The sequence below is a fragment of the Rhineura floridana genome, chromosome 20, assembly GCF_030035675.1.
Source record: "Rhineura floridana isolate rRhiFlo1 chromosome 20, rRhiFlo1.hap2, whole genome shotgun sequence".
Classification (NCBI taxonomy): Eukaryota; Metazoa; Chordata; class Lepidosauria; order Squamata; family Rhineuridae; genus Rhineura; species Rhineura floridana.
The window spans coordinates 12,976,865-12,998,553 of NC_084499.1; the positions used below are offsets into that span (position 1 = coordinate 12,976,865).

At 43.8% G+C, this 21,689-nt stretch overlaps 1 protein-coding gene across 1 annotated transcript in view; it reads right to left on the reverse strand.

Moving 5' to 3' along the window:
• Positions 1-21,459, reverse strand: part of CACNA1B (calcium voltage-gated channel subunit alpha1 B) — a 348,989-nt gene extending 327,530 nt beyond the window's left edge. The window contains exons 1-2 of the mRNA XM_061604351.1: positions 21,367-21,459; positions 7,628-7,767 (exon numbers count right to left, since the gene is read on the reverse strand). Of these exons, the coding sequence (XP_061460335.1) occupies positions 7,628-7,767; positions 21,367-21,459 (233 nt within the window). The remainder of the gene's footprint in view (positions 1-7,627; positions 7,768-21,366) is intronic.
• Between the last annotated feature and the right edge of the window lie 230 nt (positions 21,460-21,689).

Genomic DNA, 21,689 nt, shown 5'->3' on the forward strand with positions numbered 1-21,689 from the left:
ATCCTCCTTTTTTTCTTTTGTGTTATGTATTGTTTTATACTGTTCTGATATTTGTGTGGCAAAGAAGAAATAAAATGTTTTTGGACAAACAAAAAGAGTTCAATTGCGAGTTGGAGGCACCTGCGAGCGGAGGCACCCTTGCGAATCGGAGGCAAGACAGTAGATCTGTCTCCCAATGATCTACTGTCTTGCCTCCGATTCGCAAGGGTGCCTCCGCTCGCAGGTGCCTCCAACTCGCAATGTATTCTCAGCTTTCTCTGCCCGTCTCTCACTGTCTGTCTTCCAAACTTCCTTTTCTTCACACACACCTGTTCATCGGCACCCCTTAGCTCGGGAAGGGCCGTAGCTCAGTGGTAGAGCACCTTCTTTGCATGCAAAAGGTCCCAGGTTCAATCCCCAGTGTCTCCACGCACTAAATCCTCCTGTGTGAAATCCTAGAGCTGCTGCCAATCAGTGTAGCCAATACTGAGCTAGATGGACCAATGGTCTAGCTTGGTGTAAGCCAGCTTTCTGTGCTCCTAATCGAAACATTATGACTTAGTGTCACACACACCTTTCTCTCCAAGTGTTAAAAGCTTCTATGTGAAAGGCTGCCTGGTCCATGTCTACTAGATGAGAGAATAGGAAGGGCCTTGAGGTTACTCATCCAGGGGTGTAATCATCCAGGGTCCCAGGGAGGTCTTAGACCCTTTACTTTTTTGAGAGCAGGGTCCCAGCAGGGTCATTTCTCCAGCATCCTGCGAGCCGATCAGCATGAAAGGGGAGTGGGTTAGCCACTGAGAAGAGTCTTCCACCATGCTCCTTTCCTGCAGATTGGAGCCAATCAGAGTGGAAGGAGGTAAGTCAGCCACTGAGAAGACTCTTCTCAGTAGCTAACACACTCCCTTTTCATGCTTATTGGCTCCTAGGGATATCTGTTGTTGTAGGAGAAGGCATTAACAAGGATCTCATTCTCAACTCAGCAGCAAAAAAGTGGGAGAGGTGGCTGTGACTAACACGAAGAGACCCTGCACTTCTGACCTTGCCACTACACTACTGTACTCATCCGCAAGAAGCACCTGGACAGCAGACTGAGCAGGCAATACAGGTCCCCTGGTCATAGCCTCCAACACTATGCAGAAGAGATTGCTGCATTTCTTCTTACATTTATAAATGTGCATCTAGACATACAGATTAGCTTATGAAGATGTTATGCAAAATCTGTGTCCTTTTTCTAAGCTCTGCATTAAGTAGCCACATTAATTGCAGTTGGGGGCCAAAGGCCAAAAAGGTCCAGCAAGGCCACCTTGCCCGTTTATGGTAGAGCCAAAATTCAAATCAACAACTTCTCGGGTCACTCCTCAGTCTCTCGTCCACTAGAATATCAATGCATTCAAAAGCTCAGATTCTATATGCAAGGCAAGAAATCTATACTGGATGCAATTCAAAGTTGGAAGGGGGTGAAGATGGACGAGCCATAAAAGCTACATGCATTAAATGCTAATTCAGAAGCAACCTTACTACTGTAGATCATTTTGCCATTTTTATCTCACACAGCTGGAGACATTGAAAAGGGAAATTGGCTTAATGACCTCTTGTCTTTCAAAGGCAATCAAAACTGAATACATCACACCAGCAAACAAACAGAAATATCTCCTTAAGGCTTCATCAAAAGTTGCCAAGGCCAAATCTTTTCTCCCAAGTCCAAGACAATGCCACGCCAATCTCCTCCCAGCCAAGTCTCCTCGTTCAGCGTTTTCTGCAAAAAGGAGAAACCTTTTTGGGTTGGACTTGATCCTTGCCTGGATAAAACTGGCAAGCTACAGGCAGAGCTAACACAAGGGCACGGAAAAATGGCAATTTCCATCTCCAGAATGTTCAGGAAGGCTGAAACCCTGGAAAGCCACGACTAGTCTGTAAAGAGCAGGGTGGAGAATCTTCTTCACGCCAAGGGCCACATTCCCTTCTACGCAACCTTCCAGGGGCCACATGCCAGTAGAGAAGGAGCCAGAAGCAAAAATGGGTGGGGCAATTAATGTAAACTTGACCTTCGTACATTAGGCTGGTTGTTACACACACTCACACATCCCGCTCTGTCCTCAATCCAGAGGCGTCGTCAGAGTTCAAGGACACACTGAAGCCAGGCAAAACAAGCAGGGTACAAACCAGAGCCAGTGTGGGCTGTGCCCAAGAGAGGGGAAATGTGGGGCTGTTGTGTTAAGAGTCACAAGGCCCTGATAGAGGGGGCTGAAGGGCCACATTCAGCCCCCAAACCTGAGGTTCCACACCCATGAAACAGAGAATGCTCAAATATATGGACCTCAGATCTTAGCATTGTATCCAACTGTATTCTACTCAGAGTAGACCCACTGAAATGAATGGTGTATTAGTTTTAATCATGTTCATTAATTTCAATGGGTCTACTTTGAGTAGAACCAGCACTGGAAATGGACTGCCTTCAAATCGATTCTGACTTATGGCGCGCCTATGGATAGGGTTTTCATGGTTAGCGGTATTCAGAGGTGGTTCACCATTGCCTGCCTCTAGCATTGAATCCAGCCCTTACTGTGTTCCTATATCCATGTGGACAACCCATTGCAGACTCATCATAGCAGCCAGAACGGTTGTGTCTGCTGAAAGGCAATGACCGCATTTGCATGTCATGATACACTGGGGTTCTGGATTATCAGAGTTTTTAATGCATCAGCATGTCATTTCTCCCATGGTGCTTGGCTTCCCCTGACACCTGAATTTGGGGTTTGTTTCTCCTTAACAAGCCAAGCTTCCTAAACCAACAGGGATCCAGACTGGTTAGGGAGAAACAAATTGCAAGCCCAGGTTCAGATGTAACAGGAAACCAAGCTTAATGGTGGTGTCCTGGTTTGTGTTTCCTGCTCATGGCCAGAGAGGAGCAAAGCATGGGCAATCAGGTAGCAGGCAATAAACCATGGTGCAAGAAACCATTGTGTACACTAAACCATGGCTTCTCATGACACGGCAGCACAGTCAATACATGCTGGGCTCCTCCACACAGGCTAAATGAAGGAAATATATCCCAAATGCAACACATACACAACAACAAACAAATTGAGATGAGGGGGAAAAATAACATCAATATGATAAAAAGATTTACAACACAAATGGAACAATAAAGAACCAAACAGGAATATCTATGTATGTTAAAGTGTTCTGTCCAAAAGGTCTTCCTCAGTGGTCATTAATATATAATTATATGCATAAATATGTTCTTTGCCGTATACATTCATTTAACTGAAATGAGATTTTATATTTATATACGATTATTTAGGATATTTCCAGACAGCCAGTTTATAAAGCATTCATCCTGATTTGCTTACACAATTACATGTGCAGGTTTAGATTATATCTGCCCTTCATTGAGCATTCATTCTGATTTATCTGTGGGAAGGTTATATGACAACGAGCATTCATCCCAATTTGCTTGCAGGGTGCACACACCTTTCCATCAATCATCGGTTCATCCCAAAATTTTCAGGCCATTTCACCACCACTTTCCCAGCTCTAAAACAGGGATGGGAAACCAATGGCCCTCCAGACATTGGTGGGCTACAGCTCGTATCATCCCTGACCATTGGTTGTATTTCCTAGGGCTGATGAGAATTGGAGTCCAATAACCTCTGAAAGGTCAGAGGTTCCCCAATCCTGTTGTAAAAAAAATATTTAAGTGGCTTTGTTGCTGTAGAGTGACAGAGCGCTTTAACCCACTTTAATTGCACAAGTTCCTGGTATGTGCTTGAATCCCTCCTGCAAAATACTGACAGTCTGGAGGCAACCTTGATGAGGACCACTAACTATCTGGCAAATGATGATCAAGTGAACCAGTCATAAATTTCTGGATGTTTCAGTAACACGAAGGAATGTAAGGTGGCATAATTTTCCATTCTGCCCTGTATTTGCTGCATGCAGCGCTGTTTCCATTCTGCTGCAGTTTGCCTTCCACCAAAAACAAGCTTATTTGTTTCACTGTCACTATTATTATATTTATTAAATTTGTTAGTCGCTTTTCTACACAAATATGTGCACTCAGAGTGACTTACAGTTAACAAAAAAGTAAACGTAAAAGCTAGATAGATCTATCTGATTTTTTTTACAAAGAAAATGGTATACAAGGCAGTAGAGCAACCCTTCTTAGGAAGGCTACACAACAGAAGCCCTCCAAAAACCTTCCAAAGTTAGGAACCAAAGACTTGGGAGAAGAGAAATGTTTTTGCCTGACACCTAAAGATGCATAATGATGGCGCCAGATGTACCTCCCTGGGGAGAATGCTCCACAAACTGGGGGCCACCAGTGAGAAGGCCCATTCCCACTCTCCTTCAGTGAAATTATGTCGCTTAAGTAACTTGTGTAGTCTACATTCACCCACCCCATTCATTTCAATGCAAAGGAAACATAATGCAATTGGGGTGGAAACAGTGATCAATTATGTATCATTTGCTGACTGAAAGCAACAACAGCAGCAAATCCCAATGGTATTCACTGGACTGGTTTCCATTCCAGACATGAGAAAAAGAAGCAAACTTTAGCAATTTCTATTCCGATTTCTGTTTTCATCGGAATTCTCAGACATCCCTGGTAGTGCCCGGTAGAGCGGGTGAGGATGAAATAAAGCAGTTTTCTTTAGCTTTTCGTCTTACAAGTTGAAATGGCAGCCACGGCAGTTAACGCGCAACTCTTCCCCATGGAGAGCTCTCTGCAAAGAAATGTCACAGAGTATATATACAAAGTCCTACCCCTGCTGACCGCCTAGTGGGAAGCCCCATGTACAAGACAATCTCAATACATCCCAGCTAGGCTCACCAGGAGAAGCCAGGAGACTTGACATTAACACTCTTGTACTTCAAAAGAACACGGTTTGATGACAGCAACAAGGCTCCTTATTACAGCCATCTAATCAAACAGGCTATTGTGCAATTATATTCAAAGATCAAATGGCGCTTAAAAGTACATGCGGAGGGAAAACAAAGAGGTTCGCAATTTTAAAAATTGCCCACATCATGCAAGCGTGCATATATCACATCGCATCTTCATTGATGATCCTGCGACCAGACAACGGTCATCAACAGCATGCCGCAAACTTTGTCTAAGGCCGCTAATAAGAACATAAGAACATCAGAAGAGCCTGCTGGATCAGGCCAGTGGCCCATCTAGTCCAGCATCCTGTTCTCACAGTGGCCAACCAGGTGCCTGGGGGAAGCCCGCAAGCAGGACCTGAGTGCAAGAACACTCTCCCCTTCTGAGGCTTCCGGCAACTGGTTTTCAGAAGCATGCTGCCTCTGACTAGGGTGGCAGAGCACAGCCATCATGGCTAGTAGCCATTGATAGCCCTGTCCTCCAAGCTGGTGGCCATTACTGCAGCTTGTGGGAGCAAATTCCATAGTTTAACTATGTGCTTAGGTACAAAACTAAGAATCAACATCTTCCAAAAACAAAGTACGCTGATATACCCCTCCCCAATTCACCACTTTCCCTGTTTCTTTGAGTGCCCTATGGAATAAAAAAAAAGTTGTATCCAACTAAGTTTTACTCAGAGAAGACCCACAGACATGAATAGACCATAACACAGGAAGCCTCCTTATACTCTGTCAGAGATCTCTCCCAGCCCAACATGGAGATTCCGGGGACTGAACCTGGAACGTTCAGCATGCAAAACAGATGTTCTACCACTGAGTTACAGACCTTCCCAAGTTAGTCATGCCCATTCATTTCAACGGATCTGCTTCAAGCAGGACTAACACGATACAACCCTAAGCTACAAAGACATACAACCTCACATAATATTTAGGAGTCCATCAAATAGAAGGTTTCCTCAACAGACCCATTACCCTCAGAGTTTCCATAGGGTATATTAAGCAGATAAGAGAAAAATCAACTCATTTGAAATGTGGTGTTGGAGGAGAGCTTTGCGCATACCATGGGCTGCGAAAAAGACAAATAATTGGGTGTTAGAACAAATTAAACCAGAATTATCACTAGAAGCTAAAATGATGAAACTGAGGTTATCATACTTTGGACACATCATGAGAAGACATGATTCATTAGAAAAGACAATAATGCTGGGGAAAACAGCAGGGAGTAGAAAAAGAGGAAGGCCAAACAAGAGATGGATTGATTCCATAAAGGAAGCCACAGACCTGAACTTACAAGATCTGAACAGGGTGGTTCACGACAGATGCTCTTGGAGGTCGCTGATTCATAGGGTCACCATAAGTCGTAGTCGACTTGGAGGCACATAACAACAACAAATCTTGTCCCACATACATGAAGGTATAGTCCAGAACAGAAAGCCTTTCTGGAACAGAAAATCTGCCTGGAAGAACACACACACACACACACATGCTGTCCTCAATCTCACAGACATGAATTAGAATCCCATTTTACCCATAGGTATGTATGTGAAATAACAGGACTAAATCCACATATTTAATTGCCTCGATGATAAACACACTATACTGGCTAAGGGCAGTAAAGGGAAACTTACTGGCATTAAGCAATCTCCAGTATGAGCCACTGAACATTCTGCTGAAATTTACTAGCTTCAGTTAACTCAGGGTAGAGCTTTCTCTGGGTGACAGGTCAGACCTCACCCAAAGAAAGGAAACCTTAAAATGAAAACTCTGTGTGAATATTCTTGGAAGTGAGTCCTGCCAAACTCAATGGGCTGTATCCAATGTTCATTCTACTCAGAGTAGTCAAGTAAAAAAAAATTAAGTTGATTTATCTAACAGATTAATCAGCTGAAGGTTGCCGCTTTACTCTGAAGAAAGAGGAAGCAGAAGGCTTTGGGGGTGCCACTGAGGCTGGCAGCAAAAGAGACTGACAACCCGACCTATTGAACATGATCTACCATGAATATCTCCTGCATGAGCCTTTGCTGAAACATACACAAGATATGCAATAAACCATTTGGATATTTCAGGTAGTTCCCAGTTTACGCCAGTCAAGAACTGTGAAGATCCAAGGGGGCAAATTGACACATACCTCTTATACTACCACACCCAGCAACTCAAAATAGGCACCACTAGACATTTTAGAACTGAAAAGCAAAAATTAATTTCTCCCTCCTCACCAGACCACAGAGTATTTCTGTCTTTGATTATATCAAGTTATCGATCTTTTAAAACCAGCATTCAACCCTTTGTGCCTCTCATCCCCTTCGCAATTTCATACAGGAGCATTGCAAAAACCAAACCAACCCTTTTTTACAAAAATATATTGTGCAGTCTAATTCTCCTTTAAAATATTTCTTGCTTTTAAAACCGTTCTAAAAAGAACATTAAAAAAAAACCAGACACTCTATAATAGTTTTCTGAAGACAACTTTAAGGTAAAGAAAAAGTAATGAAAAAAATGGCCTTCAGGGCAAGAGCCGCCAACAATTTATTTTAAAGTTCATAAACCGGTATTAAACAAAGCGTGCCAAAATTCACTGCAACAGCTCTCCTTTAAAAAGTCAAATATGGCTTTACTAGAGAACGTTAATAGCATCATACCCCATTCCTCGCCTCGCCAATAATAATAATCAGCATCAAAGCAACTGAATTCTCAGCAAATTTACTAAGAATCACAGAGGACACACAGAGAGAAAGAGTTTGGGGAAGGGATCACTTACCCTGTAAGGACCACAACGAAATCCATCACGTTCCAGCCATTTCGGAGATAAGAGCCTTTGTGAAAAACAAACCCCAGCGCAATGATTTTAATGCCAGCTTCAAAGCAAAATATTCCAATAAAGTATGGCTCAGTGTCATCCTAAAGAGAGAAAAAAGGGGGGAAATTAGAGAACTATAATTCTGCAGGTGCTAGTATATTCAATTCACACATATTATTTTACTGCTATCAACAGTTGACTGACTTTCCTTTTACAATGTGTTACAAACAGTAAACTTCCCACTCAGCACCCCCACACACACACACCCTTTTCCTTACTTCCAAACCATATTTTCCCCGCAAACCCATATTTTAGGCTAAAACTTAAGTTAAATAAAGTAATTGTATTAAAAGCTGAAGTTGGAAACGTAGATGGATCTGCAACTGTTCAGTTACTCATTACGAAGGCTAGGATTTGGATCACTGTGCTGTGGCAAAGTGAGGCAACTCCTACAATGGCCAAATGCTTAAGGAAAACATCCCCTGTGATCAAAAATAAGTTCTTGGAGAAGGGCTCTGAACAACCAACAACACGGTAAGTTTACTCAAAGATGGGTTTTCTTCATTAACCACAGGAATGGGAAAATCAATGACAATTTTTTGTTGTTATATGCCTTCAAGTCTATTACAACTTATGGCGACCCTATGAATTAGCGACCTCCAAGAGCATCTGTTATAACCACCCTGTTCAGATCTTGTAAGTTCAGGTCTGTGGCTTCCTTTAGGGAATCAATCCATCTCTTGTTTGGCCTTCCTCTTTTTCTACTCCCTGCTGTTTTCCCCAGCATTACTATCTTTTCTAATGAATCATGTCTTCTCATGATGTGTCCAAAGTATGATAACCTCAGTTTCATCATTTTAGCTTCTAGTGATAGTCCTGGTTTAATATTCCTCCCTTACTCTCTTCCATAAGGCTTACTTCTTCTCAGACCTTTTCACTTCTGTTTTTGCTTACTTCTACTTTTCTATGTGGGGAAACTTTGGCCCTCCGGGTGTTGCTGAACTACAACTCCCATCAACCCTGGCCATTGACCGTGCCTGCTGGGGCTGTGGGAGTTGTCATTCAGCAACATCTAGAGGGCCAAAGTTTCTCCACACCTGCGTTCCACATCCTTAAGACAAACTGTTGGCAGAAGGATCTAGGAATCGTCTTGCATTAATGGCACAATCCAACTCTTAGTTATGCCGGGCTGAGGGGAAGTGGATATGACCGACCCCCAGCTGAGCCACCAGGGTCCTAGCTGCACCGGGGAAGCCCAGCCCCACAGAATGGGTGCTGGTGGGGCATGTCGGAGGAGGGGCCGAGGGGGGGGGACTTACGCAACATCCAACTCCAATTTGGAGCGCTCCTGTGGGTCCCGATCTGGGCCAAAGTTATGCTGAGAAAAAGGTGTCTAAGAAAATAATTCTAATAGAAGTCAATGGGCAGCGCTTACTTGCAGGCAGGGGTTTTCACGAGAGCCAGCTTTCTCTTTTTTGTGCATGCATGCAGCTCCCAAACAGGATGGATGCCACAGAGCTTTCCTCTGGCTCCCCCTCCGCCGGATTCCCATGAGTTGGATTGCTCTGTATATCATCTTTATCAATGGTTCCCAAACTTCTCCCCGCCCCATGGAGGACTCAAAAATGGCTGAAGGTCTTGGCAGAAGCCTTAACGATGTTCCTGCCTGTTGCATTAGTTGTAACGCACTCTGCTGGGTGCTGTATTTCATTTTATTGTGTCTTTTATTTCTTAGACGCATTTTATTGTGTTACAATGTGCATTCCCTAGAATTCAAATCGCAACGCAACAAAAGAAATAGTAGTAATAAAATCAATTAAAAATCAATATGAATATTTAATACAAACATGCCACAGACCAGCTGAATGACGTTCGTGGACCACCAGTGGTTCACGGACCACAGTTTGAGAACCTCTGGTCTATGTAGTTCTTATCAAAAGTAAAAGAAAATTTTAAAATGCAATGATGAAACAACAAAAACCACCCAATACTATTTCCATACAGCTGATGTGGGTAACCTTTGACCCTCCAGATGTTGCTGAACAACACCTCCCAATGTCCCTGGCCATGCTTGTTGGGTCTTATGGGAGTTATAGCTCAGCAACATCTGGAGCACCAAAGGTTCCCCACAACTAGGGATGTAAGGATCTGTCCATTTTGCTTCGTTCCTTGTTTTTCAAACCTTAAATCCAGCTCTCCACATTCCTGCAGCAACTTGGAAATTTCATTTTAAAAAAATCCTCCTGAAAATTCTTCAGCACTTTAGTGTGAATTTCTCCTAGCACACACATTTTTGCATGCAGTTTTGACTAACGCACACGTTTTAACACATCATTTCTCCTGATACAGTGCATCTGCATATGTCATTTTCATTAACATGCTTATTTTTATGCACTCTTTAGCCAATGTAAGCATTTGACTGGAGAACCACATTGCATAATTCGGACAAGTGCAAATTTTGACAGTTGGCTGCTTTTCGCTTCCCGTATTGTTTCAGAACGTGCACATTGGAGAGAGGAGGCTTTAAATGCGAACTGAGTCCAATTTCTCCCCCTCACCTGCCATATAGATTAATGAAGGCCACTTCTGAGCAGTTAAAAATGTGATCAAGAAGCAAAGTGCAAGGAGAAAAAGAGGGGAACAAAAGGGCTCCATGTCTTGCACATCATCTTACTTAAAGGCCTATGCTATTCTACAGTCATCCGAGATCTTCTGTGGCTCTGATCTGTTCAGCATCTTCGACTGCTAAAACCCGGAGTGAATTCCAGTGCCCCACTGACATCAGAGCCACCAGCCGCGCCTTCTGCATATAATTCAAGGCCTTTCACAAGGCGAAAAGGGAAATCATTCCACTTTTCCTGCCATTCCATACAATCCCTTCCCGATTTGCTACTCCTACTCTCGCATTCCCTGCACTTTTTTTTTGTTTTAGAGTGAATCTACAGCAACATTCCCATCAACAGCAAACTCAAGTGATGTGTGACAACAGGACTGGCGCCAAAATGGGGTCACTAAGAAATGAAGAGGAACTATCAGCAAACCCAAGCAAATCCCAAGGTTAGTAGAATCACCCCACCCTCCAAAACAAAAATCTTTATAAAAACCCCAAAACCAGGGGGGCAACAAAAAAACCCTAAAAAAAAGCTCAGTGAAAAGTGTGACATAAGCGGTACTGCATACCCAGTAGCCATGGAGAAATGGCTGACAGTTCAACCTTGGCGGACCCTTCAAGAGGATGTCCCTCTCAGATAATTGACATGGCACCGCCAATCTCTCTTCCACCAAATTCAGGATCTCTTTTGCTTAATACCTTTGTCCTCCAACTATTAAATATAAATAAGTGACAAATACCGTTCACATATGGCCTTGGCCACCCTGCTCACCATTCTGTTTTTAGCATGCCCGGTTGTAAGCACCTTGAGGCAGGGACCTTTCTCATGTGGAACATAGGAAGCCTCCCTTACACAGAGTTCCCCCACTGATCCATCTAGCTTAGTATTGTCTGCAGTGACTGGCAGTAACTCTCTAGGGCAGCCTTTCCCAACTAGTGGGCCACCAGATGTTGTTGGGCCACAATTCCCATCTTTCCTGATCATTGGGAATGCTGGCTGAGGCTGATGGGAGTTGTGGTCCAACAACATCTGGTGGCCCACTAGTTAGGAAAGGCTGCTCTAGGGTTTAAGGCCTGGAGGTGCCAGAAATTGAACCTGGGACCTTCTGCATGCAAAGCAGATGCTCTGCCACTGAACTACGGCCCTTCCCTTAAAATCGGACCATAGAAAGCCATCTTATACTTAGGGATGAGTGAGAATTTTGATTCAGCTCACATTTCAAGCCGAATCTATAAAAGTCACAATTTCCAAAACAATGCGAGGACAGAAACGCAGCCACCCTTCGAAATTTGCACTTATCCGAATTTTGCAACGCAGCTCACCGACCAAGTAATGTTTGCAAAAACATTACGGGCAAGTATACATAAAAAGGAATAAATGCATGACAGTAAGATGCACAAATGCATTATATGACAAGAAACTGTTTGCAAAAATGTATTTATTTATTATCTGACTGATATCCCACCCTTCCTCCCAGCAGGGGCCCAGGGCGGCAAAAATGTGTACATTAGTCCAAACTACCTACAAGGATGCGATTATTAGGAAAAATGAAAATGGAAATGGACTGCCTTCAAGTCGATCCCAACTTATGGCAACCCTATGAATAGGATTTTCATGGTAAGTGGTTATTCAGAGGGGGTTAACCATTGCCTTCCTCTGAGGTTGAGAGGCAGTGACTGGTCCAAGGTCACCCAGTGAGCTTCATGGCTGTGTGGGGATTTGAACCCTGGTCTCCCAGGTCGTAGTCCAGCACCTTAACCACTACACCAGGAAAAACTTCGTACTAAAATGCTGGAGAACTTTCATGAGGATTTTTATATTACTATTGCAAACGTGGAGGACTCAATTTAAGACTGGAAAAATGAGAAACCAAAATAACCAAAACTGCCAGATTTTTTTTTCCATCTGTGCTCATATCGAGTCAGACCCTTGGTCCATCTCGCTCAGTACTGTCTCCACTGAGCGGCAGCAGCTCTGCAGGATTTCAGGCAGGGATCTCTCCCAAACCTAACTGGAGATGCCGAGGATTGAACCTGCGACCTTCTGCATGCAAGGCAGATGCTCTGCCCCTGGGCTACAATCATTCCCTATGCTTCTGCTCTCAGCTTATTCAGAGGGAGGGAGCATATTTTTATTTATTCATTCATTCATTCATTCATTTATTATTTGATTTATATCCTGCCCTTCCTCCCGGCAGGATCCCAGGTGGTTTTGGTCCCATCAGACCCGCAGCCCACATGGCCCATCAGTCAAGGATGGCGAGATCTGTAGTCCAGCAACATCTAGAGGACTACAGGTACAACAACAACCCTGCCAAAATATAACACAACAGTTCCAAATCCTGCTGGCTATCAGTCTCGCCACTTAATCAGGAAGACAAGGTTTCAGCCAGCAGATTTGTTACATGTTGGTGGTGATGTTGGTTGTGTGTATTTGTTGCTTGTGACACCAAAGTCCCTCAAAGCAACCGGGTTGAATCCAGTGCTGATCCTGCTCAAAGCCAACCCATGAAAATTAATGGATCTAAGTTAAGTCATTCAAACAAAATATAAAAACAGCAACCAGGCAAGATCGAAAGTGCTCATCCAGATGCACACGCCCGTATACATACAAAATCCCACCTACTCCACTACAGAGAGTCATTGATTATGGTAAATGCTTCTGTGTCATCCACAAAACCTGGTGCCAAAATTCATGTTAGCCTCTCCAGTGCCGCAAAATCCTCTGTTGCTTTTGCTGCAAGAGAGAACCGTGGTTACCCCCTCTGGGGAAGGAGAATCTAACTGGGGGTGCTCTTTGTCATAAAATAACACTGGATTGAAGAAATATCACTAGTTCGCTTTGCATCTTCTTCCTTAAAACAGGCTGCCTAGGCCTCGGAAAAAACCATCCCGATAGACATAGGCATGCCGCGAAAAGAAAAGGCTTCCTTTTCAATGGGGGCTAATATGAGCGGCTCACACACCGCTGCTTTTTAAGAGCCTGTGGTTAGGATACAGAACAAGACACATTAGCTGAGTGAAAAGGCTGTCATGTTAAATAAGGGAGAGACACACCATGCCCTGCTGCCACGTCAGAACCATCTGCAGAAGACAGGTAAATTGGACCTTAGGACGACAAGCAGCGCATCCCAGTAAATGAGAAGCCTTCTGCGGGAATCAGTGACAGCAAGGCCCATGCGCTCTGCCTTTTTCCTCTGGGTAGGCAATGCGCAGAGGCAGGCAGAAATGCTCTGGGAGAAGGCACAGGGGAGAAACGCAACTGAGCTTGCATTTTAACGAGAAACGGCCTCATGCCCACTTCACAAACCGAAACACAGCCACGCTTTGACACTCGCACTTCCACAGATTTTGCGCTATACTTCTCCAACCAAACAATATGCACAACAACACCCGTATTAGGGTGACATGTGCACATCACTTATGGGGAAACTGCTTGCAAAAATATGCAAATATTTTTTGGTTAGGAGAGACTCGCACTGAAGAATGCTGTAGAATTTTCATGAGGATTCTTTAATTGCAACTTGCTTAATGGAGAACTGAAATTAACGTGGGTGTGTGTGTGAGGAAATGAAATTGACAGATTCATTCACTCCTACTCAGGAATGGCCCGAAGAGGAATCACTGCATGGCAGAGGAGAATGGAACCAGCATGGGTTAGAGTGTTGGACTACGACCTGGGAGACCAGGGTTCGAATCCCCACACAGCCATGAAGCTCACTAGGTGATCTCGGGCCAGTCACTGCCTCTCAGCCTCAGAGGACGGCAAAGGTAAACCCCCTCTGAATACCGCTTACCATGAAAAGCCTATTCACAGGGTCGCCAGAAGTCGGGATCGACTTGAAGGCAGTCCATTTCCATTTCATTTTGCTGCAGAAGTGGGAAACCTAAACTTCTCCCCCTCAGGGGGCACCATTGACACAGAGCAGTGTGCCATCTCCCCAAACACACAGCCCCATCTAGGAATGGCAGAGAAATTCCATTCTGTTTGCATTTTAATATGAACTCCCCCAGCACTGAAATGATACACAAACTGGAACACAGCTTTCCTTTGCAATCCGCACTTCTACGATTTTTGCAGTGCACCTCTCCAACCCACGTATACAAAAATGCATTCTGTTACAGGAAGCGTACATGTAAGCATGCAGATAAGAGTGAAAACGTCATAGCAAAAAACCCCAATCCATTACCTCAGGGGAAACTGCTTGCAGGAATGTGTCAAAGCAGCATACAAAATGTGTTTATTAGGGGAAATTTGCACGAAAATACTGGAGAATTTTCATAAGGACTTTTTAAAAACAAAATTAAGGACATAAGAACATCAGTAGAGCCTGCTGGATCAGGCCAGTGGCCCATCTAGTCCAGCATCCTGTTCTCACAGTGGCCAACCAGGTGCCTGGGGGAAGCCCGCAAGCAGGACCCGAGTGCAAGAACACTCTCCCCTCCTGAGGCTTCCGGCAACTGGTTTTCAGAAGCATGCTGCCTCTGACTAGGGTGGCACAGCACAGCCATCACGGCTAGTAGCCATTGATAGCCCTGTCCTCCATGAATTTGTCTAATCTTCTTTTAAAGCCGTCCAAGCTGGTGGCCATTACTGCATCTTGTGGGAGCAAATTCCATAGTTTAACTATGCGCTGAGTAAAGAAGTACTTCCTTTTGTCTGTCCTGAATCTTCCAACATTCAGCTTCTTTGCATGTCCACGAGTTCTAGTATTATGAGAGAGGGAGAAGAACTTTTCTCTATCCACTTTCTCAATGCCATGCATCATTTTATACACTTCTATCATGTCTCCTCTGACCCGCCTTTTCTCTAAACTAAAAAGCCCCAAATGCTGCAACCTTTCCTCGTAAGGGAGTCGCTCCATCCCCTTGATCATTCTGGTTGCCCTCTTCTGAACCTTTTCCAACTCCATAATATCCTTTTTGAGATATTTACAAATTGCTGTGGAAATGTAGAGAATGGACCTTAAGGTTGGGGAAAATGAGAAAAAGAAAACAAAATGGAGAGCTTTGTCCATCCCTAATATCATTGCCCCCCCCAAGCAGAATTCCGCTAAATAAGCAGCTCTGCGGCTCTACTTTTTTTGCATAATTGATTCAAGAGCTCTCCACCAGCCTCACAAGCTAGATTTTTCTCTCTTTTCTTAAAGCTCCAGATATCAACAGCCTTGGTCTTGGTTACAAGCGTTATGACTAAAACACCATTTCCCCCCACAACTCCCATCTCCAAATCTTTCCTTTATGGAGAAAGGTATTTGCACGCGTAGTTGAAGCACAACAGTTTCAGCCTTCTCTGGGTAGGAATTGGCTCTCCCAGATCCTGGCAGACTCACTATTGATGGGATTTACGACTAAGCTGTGCGTTCTGGAGTTCATGATACAGACTTCCTGGGGAAATCAAACACCTAACATGACCCGGGGAAGATAGGAGAAGGATCAAAAGCACCCCATCTTGTGGAAAGCCAATCAGCCAGGGTGAAGCATGTTAGACGCACTTAAAGGTAAAGGTGTCCCCGCACTTGTAGTGCGAGTCGTTGCCGACTCTTAGGGTGACATCTTGCGAACTTTACTAGGCAGACCATATATATGGGGTAGGATTGCCAGTTCCTTCCCTGGCCTTTCTTTACCCCCCAGCATATGCCGGGTACTCATTTTACCGACCATGGATGGATGGAAGGCTGAGTGGACTTCGACCCCTTTTACTGGAGATTCGGCTTCCATTGGAATCGAACTCTGGCCGTGAGCAGAGCTTTGGCTGCGTTACCGCTGCTTACCACTCTGTGCCACGGAGGGCCTTTAGACCCACTTACACACTGCTAAAAAACAAGTCTGTAACTTTACAGTTGACAATGAGGACACTGAACTTCTCAAGGATTATCAATACCTCGGCACAGTCATTAACCAAAATGGAGACAGTAGTCTAGAAATCGGAAGAAGGCTAAGAGTGGGGAGGGCAGCTATGAGAGAACTAGAAAAGGTCCTCAAATGCAAAGATGTATCACTGAACACTAAACTCAGGATCATTCAGACCATGGTATTCCCGATCTCTATATATGGATGTGAAAGTTGGACAGTGAAAAAAGTGGATAAAAGAAAAATCAACTCATTTGAAATGTGGTGTTGGAGGAGAGCTTTGCAGATACCATGGACTGCAAAAAAGACAAATAATTGGGTGTTAGAACAAATTAAACCAGAACTGTCACTAGAAGCTAAAAATGATGAAACTGAGGTTATCATACTTTGGACACAGAATGAGAACACATGATTCATTAGAAAAGACAATAATGCTTGGAAAAACAGAAGGGAGTAGAAAAAGAGGAAGACCAAACAAGAGATGGATTGATTCCATTTAGGAAGCCACAGACCTGAACTTACAAGATCTGAACAGGGTGGTTCATGACAGATGCTCTTGGAGGTCACTGATTCATAGTCACCATAAGTCGTAATCGACTTGAAGGCACTTAACAACAACAACAAAACACAAGTCACCTCGCTCAAAATTGGTGGGGACGGAAAAGCTGCTGGTCCATCCATCTAGCTCAGTATGGTCTACACTGAATGGCAGCAGATCTCAAGGGATTCAGACAGGGGACATTCCCAACTCTACCCTGGAGATGTCGAGGATGGAACCTGAGACCTTATGCATGCAAGGTGGATGCTCTGTCACTTAGCTATGGTCCTCCCCCATATCTGCCTTCTCGCCGCCCCACCCTGAACCTTGCTGCTCAGCTCCAATCCTGTGGACTGATAACTCATACACCCCCCTGGACCTGACAGCTGGTTGCTTGGGGGTATGTCCCCACTGCACCCCCAAAAGCCATGTAACATTCAGTTTCTGGTCTCTTGCACAGCCATTCAAGTGAATCCACTGGTAAGATGGCGCAGAGGTTTTGGAATCACCATATTAGCGATGCCACTTGGGCAACACCTACCTCAGTGCCTGACTGTGCTTGGGATGAGGGACTAACATATTAAATTTATATCCCACCTTTCCTCCAAGGAGTTCAAGGCAGCATACAAATATGATTCTCCGCTTCCTGATTTTATCCCAACAACCCACCCACCCCGGTGAAGTAGATTAGAATGAGAGACGGTGACTGACCCAAGGTCACCCAGTGACCTTCATAGGCAAGCGGGGATTTGAACCCTGGTCACCCAGGCCCCAGTCTGACACTCTAACCGCTATGCCATGCTGGCTCTCAGTGCCTGAACCCAGACCAAGTTGAAGGAATTATAATTGGCTCAAACAGAGGAGTTTCCATTACAAATGGTAGGTACCCAACTACCAAATGGTAAGGAAGCAGATTTTCACCTAAATGTTAGAAGAAGCTTCCCAATAGTGAACAGCTGGCTGATAATTGAACAGCCTGCCTAGGGAGGTGATAGGCTCTCTTTTGTTGAAGCTGTTTTCAAGGGGAGAAAGTATTTTTCAGGCACCAAGTTAGAAAAGGCATCTTTTCTTAGCTCTCACTCATTAGGAAGAATGCCTCTTCCAAGATCACAGAGAAGGATGCCTCTTCTAAGATGTCTGCTGCTGTGACATATATATACATGTATGCACACACACCATCTAAAAGTATGATATCCCTCAAAACATCGTTCTTGCAATATGGGTATTGCAATATTAACAAAATGAATCAACTAACTGATGAAAACTCATATGATCAGTTCAGTTTTTTCAGTAGTGTAGTGCCAAATTCAGAAGTGTATGGTCCCTTCTTTATAGTCACAGAAATGGCACCAGCCTTTTTTGCTGCTGGGTTGAGAATCAGATCCTTGTTAATGTCTTCGCTCACAACAACAGATGTCCCTAGCAGCCAATAAGCACGAAAGAGGGGAGAATTAGCTACATAAAAGAGTCTTCTCAGTGGCTGACTCACCTGCTTGTACTGATTGGCTCCAACCAGCAGGAAAGGACAACGAAGCATGCTAGAAGGCTCTTCTCAGTGGCTAACACACTTCCTTTCCATACTACTCATAGGATGTTGGAAACATAGGGACCCTGCTGGGACCCTGTTTCCAAAAAAGTAAGGGGTCTAAGGCCCCCTGACACCCTGGATGACTGATATCCAGGCATTCTTATTTTAACTGTCTTGTCATATGAACCATCTGCAACCGGTGTGGGAAGCTACTGGCCCTCCGGATGGTGCTGAACTACAACGCCCATCATCCCCAGCCATTGGACCTGCTTGCTAGGGCTGATGGGAGTTGTAGTTCAGCAACATCTGCAGAGCCAACGGTTCCCCATTCCTGGTCAACAAACTCACAACAGGAATTGCCCAAATGGCTCAACTTTTGGCTTCATCCCACAATGCCCTTCAGTTCAGGTTAAAACATTTCAAAGAGCGGGGAGGGGGGCTACAGATTTCATCTCTCATTCAGTTTAGCTTGGAAGATGTTCCAAAACATTTTCTTTAAAAAAAGCAAGAAAAATGTGTCCACATGGTCTGCTTCTCTCCGCCGCCACCCCTTGTCCCCTCCAGCAGAATGAAGAGATCATCCCAAAATTATTCTGTTTTGCATCTGAAATATTATAATTGCCTCATTTCCATAACCCCTGCTGGTAAATTATTTTCTTTGAGAGGTGCTTTCTCTCAGTGTTTTCTCTTAAAGGGAATGTGACAGATCCATCACATTTAGACCTCAGAAGCAGACCCCTTCCTCTCTTCCTCCCTCAGATGATCACCTCAAAGCTACTCAACGCCTAAATGTTATTCAGGCAGGCTTAGTACTGGTTCAGGGACAGCCAACCTGGTGCGTTCCACATGGTGAATTAGAATCATAGAATCATAGAGTTTGAAGGGGCCTTGTAGGCCATCGTGTCCAACCCCCTGCTCACAGCAGGAAATCCACAGCTAGAGCATCTCCCGCAGATAGCTGTCCAGCCTCTGCTTGAAGACATCCAGCGAAGGGGATCCCACCACCTCCCTAGGCAGTCGGTTCCATTGCTGAACTGCCCTTACTGTCAAGAAGTTCCTTCTAATGTCCAATCTGAATCTACGCTCCTGCAACTTAAAACCATTAGACCTAGTCCTACCCTCTGAGGCAGCAGAGAACAAATCTGTACCTCCTCTATGTGACAGCCCTTCAGGTACTCAAAGAGTGCAATCATGTCACCCCTCAGCCTTCTCTTCACCAGATTGGACATGCCAAGTTCCTTCAACCTTTCCTCATAAGACTTGTTCTCCATACCGGCTATCATCCTCGTCGCCCTCTTCTGAACCCACTCCAACTTGTCTATATCTTTCTTAAAATGAGGCGCACAGAACTGAACGCAGTATTCCAGATGAGGCCTGACTAACTATCTTTTCGGCGTCAGGTGAAAACCTTTTTATACTCCCAGGAATTTTAAAGTGTGTTTTAATAGCATTTTCATCATTATTTTGTATTCTGGATGTTGTTTGGTTCTTTTATTGTTTGTTGTTTTGTTTCTTGATTCATTGTATTTATTGTATTCATATATTGTGCTTGTTTTTATCTTTCTGTACACCACCCAGAGAGCCTTCGGGCTTAGGGCGGTATAAAAATTAAATTAAATAAATAAAAATAAAAAAAATAAATAATGCAGAATATAGTGGGACTATTACTTCCCTCGACCTGGAAACTATAGCTCTGTTTATGCAGCCCAAAACCGCGTTTGCCTTTTTTGCCGCAGCATCACACTGCTGGGTCATGTTCAACTTGCGATCCACTACAATTCCAAGGTCCTTCTCACACGCACGTATTTCCCATCCTGTACCCATGCAGCTTGTTTTTGTGGCCTAAATGCAGAATCTTGCATTTGTCTTTACTGAATTTCATTTTATTAATTTCAGCCCAATTTTCTAGTCTATCGAGGTCCCTTTGGATTTTATTCCTGTCTTCCATTGTGTTAGCTATCCCTCACAGTTTTGTATCATCCGCAAACTTCATAAGGCTTCCCTCCACCCTGTCATCTAAGTCATTGATAGGGGGAACGTAGAGAAACCAAAGCAATTCAGTTCAGTTTGCATTTAAAACCAAATCTACCAAATTTGCACTTTCTAAAACAATATGAGCACTGAAACATAGCCATCCTTCAAAATTCGCACATATCTGGCATTATACTAGGGAAAATATGTTGCAAAAATCTGTACGTCAGTCAAAATAGCATTACAAAAATGTGTTTATTAGGAGAAATTAGCACTAAAATGCTGGTAAATGTTCACAAGGATTTTTAAAAAATCTCAAACCTCTGCTGAAATGTGGAGAAATGAATATGAGTTTGGCAAAATGAGAAACAGAGATTTTATTTATTTATTAGATTTATATCCCACCCTTCCTCCCAGTAGGAGCCCAGGGTGGCAGAGATCCAAAACTGACCGATCCTTCCACCCCTGGCAGTGAGTGACTAAAAGATCTTCTCAACAAATTAAACCAGAACTATCACTAGAAGCTAAAATGAAACTGAGGTTATTATACTTTGGTCACATATTGAGAAGACATGATTCACTAGAAAAGATAACAATGCTGGGAAAAACAGAAGGGAGGAGAAAAAGAGGAAGGCCAAAGAAGAGATGGATTGATTCCATAAAGGAAGCCACAGACCTGAACTTACAAGATCTGAACAGGGTGGTTCACGAAGGATGCTATTGGAGGTCTCTGATTCATAGGGTTGCCATAAGTCGTAATCAACTTGAAGGCACATAACACACACACACCGCTTATATGCCCAATGGATTACTGCACTCTGCGCCATTCTATCAGGAGGTCCTTTTCATACAATGTAGGAATCGAGCCTTTACAGTGGTGGCCCCCATTACACATTAGACAGGCGCTGTTATCTTTTTGGAGCCTCTTGAAGACCCTTCCTTTTCCAACAAGCCTTTTAAGTGAAGATCTTTAGCCCAGACTGTATCTTTATCAGGTTTAAAATTGTGTGAGGTTTTTTGTTTGTTTTTACACATATCATTTTTACATTTGTGAAATTGCTTCAGGATATTCTCTGGGACATGATCCAGAAATGGAACCACATAAACAAACTGAATAATAATAATAATAATAATAATAATAATAATAATAATGATAATAATAATAATAATAATGCCCTCCCCCACCAACCGCTACTCACCAGCCGCTCTGACATTGGTGTCTTGTCTCCATCAGGCAGGTGCTGCTCCAAAGCCAGGACTATACAATTGGCAATAATTGTAGCCAAGATCATATATTCAAAGGGAGTGGATAAACAGTTAAAGAAAAAAATCGATCAACAGACGTACACAGGGCTGTAGGAAGCTACCTTCTACTGAGTCAGACCCTTGGTCCATCCAGCTTAGGATGGTCTACACTGACTGTCAGTGGCTCTCCAGGGTTTCACACAGGGATCTCTCCCAGCTATACCTGAAGATGCTGGGGGCTGAATTTGGGACCTTCTTCTTACAAGACAGAGGCTCT